The sequence below is a fragment of the Tachypleus tridentatus genome, chromosome 10 (assembly GCF_004210375.1).
Source record: "Tachypleus tridentatus isolate NWPU-2018 chromosome 10, ASM421037v1, whole genome shotgun sequence".
Taxonomy (NCBI): Eukaryota; Metazoa; Arthropoda; class Merostomata; order Xiphosura; family Limulidae; genus Tachypleus; species Tachypleus tridentatus.
Window position 1 is genome coordinate 41,307,335 of NC_134834.1, and position 13,837 is coordinate 41,321,171.

General features: G+C 30.5%; 1 protein-coding gene across 4 annotated transcripts in view; it reads right to left on the reverse strand.

Annotated features, from left to right (window-relative positions):
* LOC143229132 (uncharacterized) overlaps positions 1-13,837 on the reverse strand; it is a 132,654-nt gene that overhangs the window by 39,357 nt on the left and 79,460 nt on the right. For all 4 annotated transcript variants that reach the window (XM_076461001.1, XM_076461003.1, XM_076461002.1 and 1 more), the window contains exons 12-16: positions 11,784-11,923; positions 10,899-11,055; positions 9,677-9,826; positions 6,639-8,591; positions 4,904-5,116 (exon numbers count right to left, since the gene is read on the reverse strand). In XM_076461001.1, the coding sequence (XP_076317116.1) occupies positions 4,904-5,116; positions 6,639-8,591; positions 9,677-9,826; positions 10,899-11,055; positions 11,784-11,923 (2,613 nt within the window). The remainder of the gene's footprint in view (positions 1-4,903; positions 5,117-6,638; positions 8,592-9,676; positions 9,827-10,898; positions 11,056-11,783; positions 11,924-13,837) is intronic.

The following is a 13,837-nucleotide window of genomic DNA, read 5'->3' on the forward strand; positions in this document are numbered from 1 at the left end:
TTTAGTAGAGGGGTATATAAGGACAATGGAAGAGGGTGCTATAAGCATCTACAGCATAGACAATCAAATGCAGGCAATCACAAGCAATAAAAAGTATGAAATAAGAAGAGGGCACAGATGAGAGAATACAAAAACCATGTTACAGATCCAGACAGGCACAGGAATCTGTCAAAGAGAACGGTGAAGAAGGAATGAGCAGAAGAGAGTAGAGAAAACAAGAGAGAAATATTCCATGGTACCATGAAAGATGAAATGAAGTGGACAATGTCACCTAACAACCAGTAGAAACAGGAGTCAAAGGAAAGAATAAAAACCTAAGAAGATAAAGTAAACTGAAAATTTACAAATTCAGTCTAAATCTCCAATGAACTACATGAAATACATTCAGGTGAAAAGGGGAGAGCTTGATGAAGATCATGTACACAAGAAGTCAGAAAGTTCCAAGGTAAAAATGAATGGAACTCAACCCAATAAGAAGGATGAACTGAGCAAAAGAAGTGGAACAAGTCAAATTGGCAAAAAGAAGGAATTATCTTCTACATAAAAATGAAGTGTTTTTGACAAAATATGACGGGACAAGAAGGAACATAGGAGGGTGGTGAGAAAAAGGCAAAGGTACAGACATGAGAACTAGAAAGTGAAATAGAATACAAAGAACCCAATTCTCAAGCAGGCATAATAGATATAAAAAACAGAATTGACAAAGAAAAGGAAGAATGTCTACAAGTCTGGAAAAAACAGTCACAAATATGAGGTAAAGAAGGTATTTGGGTGTGAGAAAGGAAACAGCAGATGCCTAACAACAGCAAAAGTAAAATATAAAATTAGGGTTTATAGAATAAAGCATGAGAAATATTGGACACAAGCAAAAGACAAAAAAGAAATATACACAAGAATGAAATTCAGAGAGAGAATGGTAACACATAACCTAAAGCAACTAAGGTAAAATGTGTAGTCCAGTGAGCCATTCCAGACTGAAGAAAAGAAAACCAGTAGACAGCACAGTAGTAGGAATTCCTACTAATATTGTGTATATCTTAACGAAATTTGGCAGTCTTTCAGTTAACATTATAAGACACACACACACACACACACACAAATATTTTATTGAAGTATTTTTATTAAACTAAGATTTTACTTTAAATATATTGAGTATTTGTTTTGAATAGTCCATGTGCTAAGTAATTTTCATGTTCAGGTTAAAAGTTTTTTTTTTTTCCTTTTCTGTAAAACTTCATATTTTATCTCATTTCTCTTCCCTAGCACAATATAGGATCAGTATCAATTAGACTAACCTTGTAACCACCAAAGAACAACAAAGGAGGTAGAAAAAAAAAACGAAATAAATTAGATTTTCTTTTTCTCTCTGGAATGACTGTAATATGTAATATTACAAAAACTTCAAACTGTAATATGAAACTACATTTGTTTATCCTAAGTAGCTTTGAATGCATAACAGTATACATGTATTTATAATCATGTTTTATTACCCTTTGAACTTTGTGAAACTACTATCCGTGTAATTATAAATTGTAAATCACAAGGGGAATGTGCAGCTCACGTCATCAAATTACATAACCCATGAACTACTCTAAGCTGCTTGCATGAGTGACTCATGAAACATTTTTATTATATTGTTATCATTTATTTTACTTAATCTAATCTTAACTAACCCAGAAATATCTCTATTTTTACTTTATAGATTTGTTTACAATAATAAAAAATTAACGTGAAAAACAAGACAAAGTATTAACCTAATCTTCTCTTTTCTTGCTCTTAATCATTGAGGACACAAACCTACTTACTACTTTTTTATGCTAATGGTAATAATGTACGAAATTTTTATTTAATTACATAATGCATAGATTAACAGCATGTTAAAAGAAGACCATTTAACCTAACTCTCAACATTTTCCTGCTTTCAAACTATGCAACAAGAGCTGTTAAAATCCATTCAAGCTAATTGTTAACTTTCTTATGGGAATAAAGGTTGTACTTTGAGTGAAATTGATAATTTTCTGTTTAGAATACAATGTTACAAGTCATTTGTTAGATGAAAACATGGACTTTCTATAGCTAAGAAAGTAATACACAATTAAATGTTAGAGAAAACTCCTAAAAAAGGGGATGAAAAAGGTGGGTGGCAGGAGAGATCTAATGTTTTATTTGATAGTTCTGTAAGGAAACAAAATTGAAGGATATAAAAACTATAGTTTAAGTAATGAGGAATTTATAGTGAGTAATTTATGTTAATTTTGTACTGGATTATTAGCTAAAATTTGATGCTACACTAAAACTGTTATGCACCAGCAAAGGATACCTGGGGAAATAAAGTTAATAAAGTAGTGTGAGCTATACATTCACCAAGTAATTTACAACTTGTGTGATAAGATTATATTGGTTGAACTACATGAAAATGGCAATAAAATTATAAAATATAAACAGATGAAAACTGTTACAAACTTTAAACTACTTAGGATAAACGACTGTAGTTTTCTCTAAGAATCTGCATTTGTTGCTGTTGCTTTTAAAAATGACACTTTAGATTTGTTGTTTGTTTTAATGAAAGAAGAAAAAATGTTTATTTAGGAGATTACAGAGATTTTACAAATGAATTTGACAATTTTGAAATGGAAGAAAAGTATTTTTAACCTTAACTTGAAACATTCATTAACTTACATACTCATTCATGTCATTGTCACTTTTACGAATTGTAAGATCAACCTCTGCTAATAGACTTATCTTGATAGAAGAGTCTGCAAATTGTTTTCTGGTTCATGAAGTTAACAAAAGATTTACAGGTACTGATCTAGCTTTTGGTTTTCAACAAAAACATGAATGAACAGCCACTTTGTGTGTGTGTGTGTGTGTGTGTGTAAATAAAATTCTGGAAATAAGTTGGGAAATATTGGTTTAATGATACAAGCCAAGTGTTCTACAGCAATGTTCTGAGACTTGCTACTTTTCATTTTTTTTCCTCTTGTTTTCTGGTTATTGTTATATAATTTTCAGTGCTTAGGATATAATGCAAGTAGAGCAAAATGAATGTAAATTCACTTTGACCATCAAGACTTCAAGAATTAAGAGAAAGCAATGCACAAAACTGAAAACATTTAACACAATGTTACCAACGTACTGGGATCCAAACCCTCATAAAGCCAGAAGAGAATCAAGCTGCTGGGGGTCCAAGAAAGAGAATGCAGACCTGTGGGGAGCTATAGCATGAGCTTCCATATTACATGGGGACTGAGATATACTGAATATAATTGGTCTATAAATCTATTGGCACTGAGCCCAATATCCAGCAAGGGGAAGGAGAGAAGAAGGTGTCTCATTTAAAATTTTGGAAAGGAAGGGAGTTGCAGGAAATGGGAACAAAGATAAAATGTATACCTAGATTATTAACTCCAGAAAAAAAGAAGAGGAGACCTGGGCACTTCCACTGGAGATAAACATGACTGTAGGGGAAGGAAACAGAAGAATGTCAACATCTTCATCCTTTTGTTCAGGAATGAGAGGATAATCAGGAGTCTGGTTGAAGATGGACAACTGCTGGCAAACCAAAGCAGTAACACCTTTTGCCAACAATTGTTGGCTGGCCTGAAGTAAGGTTAATTGTAATAGGAACAGCAGAGGTAATAGAAAAGTCTGAACAGGGTGATCTGAAGAATTACATATTAAAATAAAAGATTTGTAATGCTAATGTGTAGTAACAAAAATTTCAGAACCCAAGTGTAACAAATGTAAAGTACACTAAGTTCCCATTTTAAAAAAAAACTGTAAAAAAAAAAAAAACTTATTGAAAATTCTGAAAAGTAAAGCATGAATGAAAATGCCTTAACACCATTCCAATCAGAAAGTGAATCTAGACTAACGTGCATAGAGGTATTCAGCTGTTCTAGGGTTTCTGTCAAACTTCTATTGGTGGAAGGTTGTTACATGCTATCACACAGCAGATTCTAGTGAAGGCACATGAGGGTAAGTGGGAGTATCAAGACTACTGTTGAGCAAACATCTGGTCATATAGATGGCAGTACAAGTCAGGGAAATCTATTCTGTGAGAAGAGGCAAGATACCTTATTGGAAACAATATTTCTAACTTCTGATAATTGAAAGCTTAATAATTTTTTCTAGCCAGATTATGTTGCCTTTAGCCTCATTGTTTCTTTCAATAATCTTCACCTTCATCTTTTTTTCAATTTGTCAGTGTGAATACATTCTGTTCTACTGCAACTGAAGCAATGCCAGAGGTTGAATATTGTAACACTGGCAGAAAACTAAATACCATTTACATAAAACTCAATTATTTTAACCTAAGTTTATTTTTATTAACTAGATATTCTGACTCATGATGGAACAAACATACTCCAAATTTTCTTGTCACATGTTTTACTTATTTCTCAAGAGGTCAATGATTTAAATAACTAAACCTTATACTTTCTCTCTAATTCTTGAAGACAAGAAACACACTTGAAGATGACCTAGGAAGGTCAAAACGGTGTTCTCTGCTTTATTAGTAAGCGTTAATACACACATCAGCCATTCTGAGATACACTTTTCCTCTCAATTTCACACACACATACACACAAAGATAACAGTTTTTTAATTCTAGGGTTCATAAACCCTTCTAATATTATTAAAATTTGCTGTGGCAACTAATGCTTATTCCTTCATTATAGTTATACTTAGCTGGACTTTATCTTGAAAACATACCAATAATGCATAGAAATGTTTACATTAAACTTCAGTAAATATATTTCATTCCTTTAGTGATGCATCTCATTAGGAGTTTCAGTGCACACAGAGCAGCACTTATTCAAACATTCCTGTATGAGGTAACAAAGTTCTCATATGTTTGATTCCATGATTTCAGAAACTCATTAAAGTACCAAGTATATTTTACCTGTATTTCAAGTTTTGCTATTTGTGCCTTCAATTTCTCTGTATCATCAGACATAAAATCAATTTTATTTTTTCTTCTGGAAGACATGGTAGCAGAAGCTGATTCGTTAGCCTCTTCTGTGGAAATAGTAGCCATTTTGGCCTCCAGTTTTGAAATACATTCATCCTTCTTTTCTAGTCTCTCTTCCAAGTCTTTTATGTAGTTTAAATGTATCTAAATAAGAAAACACTCAAAAAGATGAGTGAGTGACAAGAAAACAAGAAGATCAACTGAATGGCAACATATACAGATAATTTGAATTAAAAGTTGAAATTAGTAACAAAAAAGGCAGCCAGACTGAAAGACAACAATACATAAAGATAAGCTAACTGATAATAAGATAAGCTGAATGATAATAAAATGTGAAGATGAGCTGAGTGAGAGGAAGAAAACTAAATGGAAAGAAAACAAGAATAAGATGACTTACAATAATATAAATTAAGTGAAAGGACAACACAAATGTAAGTTACACGACATAAAACACAACTATACTGTAAACAGTACTTGTGTATCAACCTACAGAAAATAAGTAAATAATCGTTTGTTTTTGAATTTTGTGCAAAGCTACACGAGAGCTATCAGCCATCCCCAACTTAGCAGTGTAAGACTTGAGGGAAGGCAGTTAGTCATCATCACCCACTGCCAACTCTTGGGCTACTCTTTTACCAACAAATAGTGGAATTGACTGTCACATTATAATGCCCACACGTCTGAAAGGGTGAGCATATTTGGTGCCATGGGGATTCAAACCCGCAACCCTCAGGTTATAAGTAGAATGCCTTAACACATCTGGCCATGCCGGGCCATAAGTAAATAAACACTAAAGAAAAGCATGATAATTTGAGAATATACAAAGGAAAGAAATAACATTTTAATTAATGAATTCCTTAAACAATTTGAAAATTTACAAGATTACACTTATATCCTCCTAGATGGATATTAAACCCTCCTTGAATCTTCACAAATAGCATCAGATAACAGCCAAAATGTAAGATATGAAAAACACAGTAATTACTATCTTGCAGATAAAAAATGAAAACTGTTCTAAGATTCCAAAATAGACAGCAGACATACTTCTACCAGTCTTAAGCATTAATTTAACTCCCAAGTTTTCTAAACTCATAACAACATATTGATATACTGCTTGAATATAATTCAAGTTAAGAACTGGCCCTTTTTATACCTAATGGTTCAACACTAAATATTCTTCTTTTACAATTATCTTTAATTAATAAGTAATCAATTACACAAATGATTACTATAAGATCAAATAATTTACCTCTTGTACTTCAGCTGTTTGACATTTGGTTCCAAAACCATTCCTTTCAAGTAAATGATATGGGATGTAACTATAGTAATAGTGGGGTGTGTTATAACTTATCAACACACTCAAGCGTAACAGGTATACTCGCTGTATGGATATGATACATGATGCAAATAGTTAGTGAAATGTAATATAATGTGAAAAGTTTTTATAGCATTACAACTGCTGTCTAACACTTCAGGGGAAGACTTAGTTAATTATGAAAATAATAATATATATATTGCATTAAAATACCATTAAAAATTACTTGATTGGTCATTTTAAAGACTTGACATATTTAAACATACACAGATTACTTACCACTTTATGTTACTGACTTTTTACCCTTCACTAAGTGTATGAATGTAAAGGTAGAAACTCAAAATTACTTACTTCTTGTTGCTCTTGAGTCATTTCACGTTGTTGAATTTTTTCTGACAAACATTCACACAAGACTGTTTTTTCTTCTAGTATTTTCTCAACATCTCTTAAATTTGTTTCTAGTTTTTTCTTATTTTTCACAATACACTGAATATTTGATTTTAATTCCTGAGACTTTTCTACAATAGTTTTTTGTGGTTCCTCCTTTAATCCTATTTCAAATGCTAATTCCTCAAAAACGTTATCCAGCTGGCATTTCAAATTTTTATTTTCACCTTTTAAATTCTCCACTTGGGAACTGACATCTTGAAGATACTGTTTTGTTACTTTCAATTGGGACTCAATATCTTCTTTATTTTTGGTCAAGTGTGAGAGGAATTCATTATTTCTTGCCTTCTCAATTTTCAGATCCTCCTTCTCAGAAATCAACATATTATTTTCTTTGTTAATTATTTCAATCTTTTCTTGCAAACTGGTTATATCTGACTGCAATGTAGTAATCTTATCCATAAAATGTACTTTCTCACTTGATAGCTCTTCAGCTTGCTTAACTAAAGAGCTTTTTTCTTCCTTAATTGTTTCAATCAATTTTTTTAATTCCATTATTTCTGTGTGAATGCTTTCTTTTTCTTCTTGGAGCTGCTGTTTTTCTAACTGATAATTCTTAATTTGAGAAGAAAGATTTTCAACATCAGCAGACTTATTCTGAAGCTCTATGCTGCATTTTTCCATTTCCAAATGAATTTTTCTATTCTCTTTGCAGACCATTTCATGTTCGGTTTCTAAATCATATAATTTAGCTTTCAATTTATCTTTTTCTTTAATCAGACAACTTTTATTTTTAACTTCTTCAATTAACTTGTAATTAAAAGTATAATTTTTTTCATTTAATCTTGCAACTTCCTCTTCAAGATGAGTTATCTGAGAAAGTAATGTTTGTTTTTCACAGATTAATTTATCCTGGGTTGTCTGCATTTCTTTGACACTGGACTGGAACATTTCATTTTCTTTTTGTGCAAATAAAATTTTATTATTTTCATCACAGAGCTCTACTTGTAATTTGTTCTTTGCATCAGAAAGCAAAACTATCTCTTGTTTTAGGTTTCCTACAATTTCCTGAAGAACACTATACTTTTTTATGAGGTCTTCATTTTCTCTCTGTAAGGTTGCAATTTTAATTTCAAATTCACCATTTGCAAGGTATTCTTTTCGATTCTCCACTTGGTCACTCAATAAATTATCTTTTTGTTCATTTTCTGACAAATCTTTATTTCCTTCAAAACATTCTGCATTTCTAAAATGTAATAGTTTACTTTTATCCTTCTTAAAGTTTTCTAAAACTTCTTGAAGACTATTATTTTGTTTTGTTATTTCTTCATTTTTTCTTTGCAAATCTTTTATTTCAATTTCAAGTTTATATTTTTCATTTAAAATAAGTTGTTTTTGATTTTCAAGATCTGACAGTTTCTCCTTTATTAATGAACCTGTTTCATTTTTCCTTTCATTGTTTATATTTTCTAGTGACTTGTACTGTTGATATAAAACACTTTTTTCTTTCAAAACTTCATCCAATTCTTGCTCAATTTCCTGAGATTTACATTTCCATATTTCCTTTTCATTTAAAGCATTTTTAAGTTCTGCAGAAATCTCTTCTATTTTGTACTCTAAAGCAATTAAGTCTATTTTTTCATATTCTTCTTTTAGCTTTGAATAATTTTCATACAATGTTTCCTTTTCACTGATCAAAGTAGAAACACTGTTTTCTAATGTTGCCACCTTAGAATTCATTAACTCTTGTTCTTGGATAACACTTAATAGATGAAACTTATCTCTTTCTTTTTGTTCTTTTAAATCATGGTTTTCACCAACAATACTTGAGTTTTGTTTTAAGAGTTCTGCATTTTCTTTTGTTAAACACTCAAATTTAATTTCAAGTTCTTCAAGCTGCTTTTTAAAACCTTCCTCCTAAAAGAGTAAATGATATCACAGTTAGTATAAAAAACCCAAATATTTATTTGCTTGATATTTACTAGTATAAAATACAAAATACCTAGTATTCTATATTTAAAAAAATAAGACAGTTAACCAGAAAAGATTTTACCCTAACATCGTATATTTTGGAGCAGCTGGTGATATCACCAACTCAGATGAAAATTCTTTATGATGTAAGGTTCAATAAAATGTTCAAAAAACTTTTTTTCTTTGAGGGCTCTTACTTAGTCTCAAACACATTATGGATTTTTTTAATCTTCAAATTTCATTAAATAATACAATTTAGTACAAATAATTGAATGTTATGCTACTATTAAAAAATCACTATTCTATAAAATTTGAAATAAAATATACAAGTTTTATATAACTTTCTGAATTTACAAGTGTGACTTTGCCTTCATGATAAGACAAAATGGCTCTAGTAGGTAAGGGATTAAAACAGAACATTGAAGAAAAATTATAATGACATTTTAATATCTTAAGAACATGTGCAGCAATTCTTCAATTAAGTATCACTGCAAAAAAAAAAGATTGAAAATTATCTATTAATATTTGTCATATTCAATCTTTGAATCATGTCAAGTTTAGTATTAAACCTGGTTGTAAACTATTCAGAAAACTTTGTGCTTTATTCCAAAAACAACAGCTGCATAAACATGTTTAACTACAATTTTCAAGTAATTAAAACTATTTGTGCACTTGTTTTTTTCTTTTTTACAACTGAAGGAGCATCTTCTTTTTACACTCCATAATTTAAAACCTATCCATGTCACACAACTTTGTTCTCTATTCACTTTCACACCAAGGTTCTGTGTTCTAAGCCCAATAGAAACTGTTGAAAATTAACACAAGACCAAGAAATATTTTTGGCAAATAACTAACTTATTTAAATAACTAAATAAAATAAATATTATTAGGCAGAATAAAATATGATTATGAAACTGAACTCTTATTCAATTTTTATATTTGCACTCAGATGGGAATCAACCATTTGAAACAAAAACTACCCAAGAGTTTACATAATTTACATGTTTTATAACAATAGTGATCACACTAACCTTCTCAATCTCCAAATTTAAATTATGTTTTCTTGCCTCTTTTTCAAATTGGATACGAGTATTATCCTCAGTTAGTTTTTCGTTTTCCTTTCTAATAATCTGCAATTCCTCCTGTAGCTGCTCCAGTTGTTTTTTAAGAGCTTCTATCTCCTAAAAAAACGTTTTTTTTGTATCATTATTTTATCTTCTGTTTTTCACAATGAGAGAAAATATATTTTAATTTTTATGATCTGATCATTAATCTAAAGTAATTGATATGTACCACATTTCTGATTCAATTCATGTGTTTCATATTAATATAACAAGAATCAATACCCTTAAGACTTAGATTTTAAGGTATTTTTTTGTTTTACTCTAGTTAAATTTGTTGTTTGTATAATTGAGTTTTATACATTTCCTTAAAAGCTAACTTAAGATGTTAGAATATCAAAACTATTGTCAATGGTTACTTGATTTTTGCCAGGAAAACAGAAGTTAATTGTATGCCTAAAACCAGAGTTAACCTCCATGAGTACAGAAGGTTACCAAAGTGCACATGCCCTACCTTTGCACAGTGTGCCATTCAACATATGCTACAGAAGCAATTTTATAACAGTTCACAAGAGTAAACAACATACAAGATACATAACAAAATATAGCAATTATATTTAAAAAAATATTATTATTAAGCTAGAAATTAAATATTATCATATAAGGGGATCAAGAATACTGAATAATATTTCAATCAGTTTTCAAATTTTGCTACTCAAATGAGAACTATGAACATAAAAGTAATACAAGTGAGGATTTACATAACTGACAAAAAGACAACTAGTTAAAAACTCAAGAATCATTACAATATGATCAGCAGAATACTTCATACAAAATGTTTTGCCATAACAATATACACCTGCATTCTCTCATCATAGCACTGAGGGTGTTACTGAAGGTCAAAGCATTAGCATCTATGGCCTCATTCAACACGATATACAGAGAATCTGTTTATTACTATAAAAACAAGGTCTCTCTCTAACTGCAACCAATCTTTGGTTTTAGGGTTAAAACAAATATAAGCAAGAAAGTTATTCAATATTCTTTAGTGTCTCAGATTACTAGGGTGAACAAACATCTTGTCATTTTTTTTTACACTTTCCACAAGTGTACACACACTTGTCTATACTAAGTAATTTTTTAACTTTTCATTATAATAATCAAGCTTTAAACTTTGAGGTAACGATCATACCTCAGAAGGATCCTTGTCAATTTCAAAAGATTCACTAGCTTCAAAATCATCCTCCATTCTGGCCCTCTTCCTTGAGTTAAACAGTGCTTTTTGCATGATCTCCAACCTTTTTTCCATCAATTCTTCTGCATTTTCTTCTGCTTGTCTTAAATGTTCGCTGCACAACAATAATTTGAAACTTACTAATTACTCTAGATATCTTCAGAAGTAGCTTGAGAAGTAACCTCTGGCTTAAAATTATATCATAAAAAAAATAAATATTAACTACAAAGTATCAATTCTTTGGATGAGATTCTATCTGTATTTACTATTAAACAACATATCAATGATACTACAAAAAATAATCTCTAGTCAAGCTCAACCTGCTCATTTCCTTTTTACTAGAAGTTATTTTAAAACATAAGTGATAAGATTTTACAACTATGGTTAAATAAACTGTTGCTAATGGTAGAAAAAGCTTGCACTTGTGAGTTTTGATCATATTATGTACTGAAAATGTTTCACTTTAAGGGAATTAACAAACAAGAACTATTCAATATAATTTTATGTTTATAGTTTTTAATTAATGTATAAAATTTTCAAAATGAAAGACAAATTCAAAAACTAATAATTGGATACTTACATATCAGAACCTAAATAAACTACATAATTTTTTATTCATATAAGTGTTTAAACATCTATCAATTAAAAGAAGCTGATGAAATCCTTTAACTAAACCAAAAATATTACATTTCTCTCCCTGGCTTGTTTGTATATTCAAATGTATCTTATTAAGTAGTCATAATTACAGATAATACCTTAAGTGAATCTTTGAGAGCTATAAAACTGTTCAAAATTGCCATTTTTTTGTTTTTTAAGAGATATCCAAAATAAAGCACAGCTCACTTATATGTGTTCTCTATCTTAACAAACAGCTCGGAGTACTCTTGGCACACTTCTTCTCTTATGTCAATTTCCATTCGAGCCATCTGACGTTTGGCATCAATCAATTCTTGTTCAAGGAATTTCACTAATTGGATAAGCTTCTGTAATAATAATAATGTAATACAATAAACAGTAGTAAAATTTCAGGTTTATTACCAACAATTCTATGTGGGTAGAAGCAATGACTATTTTCTTGTGTATGTGGTACAATGATATACAATACATCTATTTAATTCTTTCCTAAGTGTCAGTACAAAAATTTACACATATGAAATGTCACAGACATAATGGTTAATGTATAAGTAGTTTAAACTATTACACTTCATCAATTCAAATTTAATCTTGGAAATTATGAAAGCTGTTACTCAATGCGTAAAAATACGAGCTGGTAAACATGTCTATTACTGGTGTAAAATCAGTTTGTTCTGATACATTTTCTGAATGTTACAATTTAATTTCTACACACAAGATTAGAAACGACAAGAAATGCTAAATGCATAAGTAGGTTGGTTAGTTGATTTAGTGTTTTATGGCACAAAGCAGCTAGGCTATCTGTGCCAAATGTCCGGTTAAAAGGTAAAAATAAAGTAAATGTAGTAAAATTCATAAAAGGAGATGAAGGTAAAAAAAAAAGCACAAATAAATTATATCTCAACACAAACAACACTGACAAAAGAACATATAGTCATATGTTAGTGTTCATGGGGGTTGCTGCACATGAAAGTTATATAATTCTCCTACTGATGAACTGCAACATTATGATGCTTCTGCTGCAGGGCTCGTGCAATATACACAGACATGTGTAAGGGTGGAAGTTTATTCAGGGCTTATGGTATACATAAGAAATTCCATGGCAGTTGCATGTGAGGTAACAGCTCTCAGTGGGGTAGAGAGATTAGTAGTGTTTCTTAGCTAACTTATAAAAAAGATGTATAATCTTTAACAATAATAATAATAATAAGCAACTTATACTAACTTTTTTATCAATTGAAGCACATTTAACAAATGACTAAGTACAAATGTTTCTCAATTAGTCCTTTAACACTAGTATACTGCCATACTAAAATAAATTTGATCACTGCATTTTCAATTTGTCAGATAAAACTCAAAAGTTATAGTTGGGCACATCAAATCAAACACTGTTATAGTCAAAACACCATATAAAAATGAACAATTATGCATAAAACACTTCAATAAATTAAATAGTATAATAAAATATCAAAATAAACTAGCAGGTAAACAAGTGTAAATAAACAGAAAATTAAATAAAAAAGAGAAGGTTTTTTCCCCCCCTGAACAGTACACATTTGTAAAAAGATTATAAAAATTTCTGCAACTGTCATTTTGTAATGTGAGTGCACTTTCATGTAAATAAACTTCAAAGTAACCTAATTAGCACAATTCATGGACATGAAATGGTTTTCACCTTCGACCATGCATCTACTACACTAAAGTATTTCACACAGGACACATTTATAAGAAGTTTGGCTACTGTATTTATATATCTGGTATTGTTTTGTTTTGCATGTATCTCTGAGTTTCAGTTGAGGTGCCTGCATAGTTCTCTCACATTTCTGTACAGCTCTGGCTAGCTTCAAGGTTACCCACTCCTACTGATATTTTCTCTGATCCATTTCTTGTACAAAAATCAAAAGAAGTAACAGCTGCCAAGCAAGGATATTGTAAAATATAGAAACTGGCCAATAATGAGAACCAGCTTTCAGTTTAGTTACTGATGTGTCATCTGATCTGCAACGTCTACTCCATACTTTGTTTGGTTATATAAAAGTACAGCCTCTGGCTTTTCCTTCTTACCATTCTTGACACCAAATGACCTGTAAATAGTTGGCATAACACAGTCACTTTTACAAAACAGTACAAGGGTACAGCTGCAGTTGCAAGTTTTGTACACATGGAAGTTCTCTTGCTGTTTTGTTCATTATTCCAAAACTAGTTTTTTTCCTGCAATTTTTTTGCCAATTGCATTGAAGTAACAAAATTGTCTGTAGCCACAT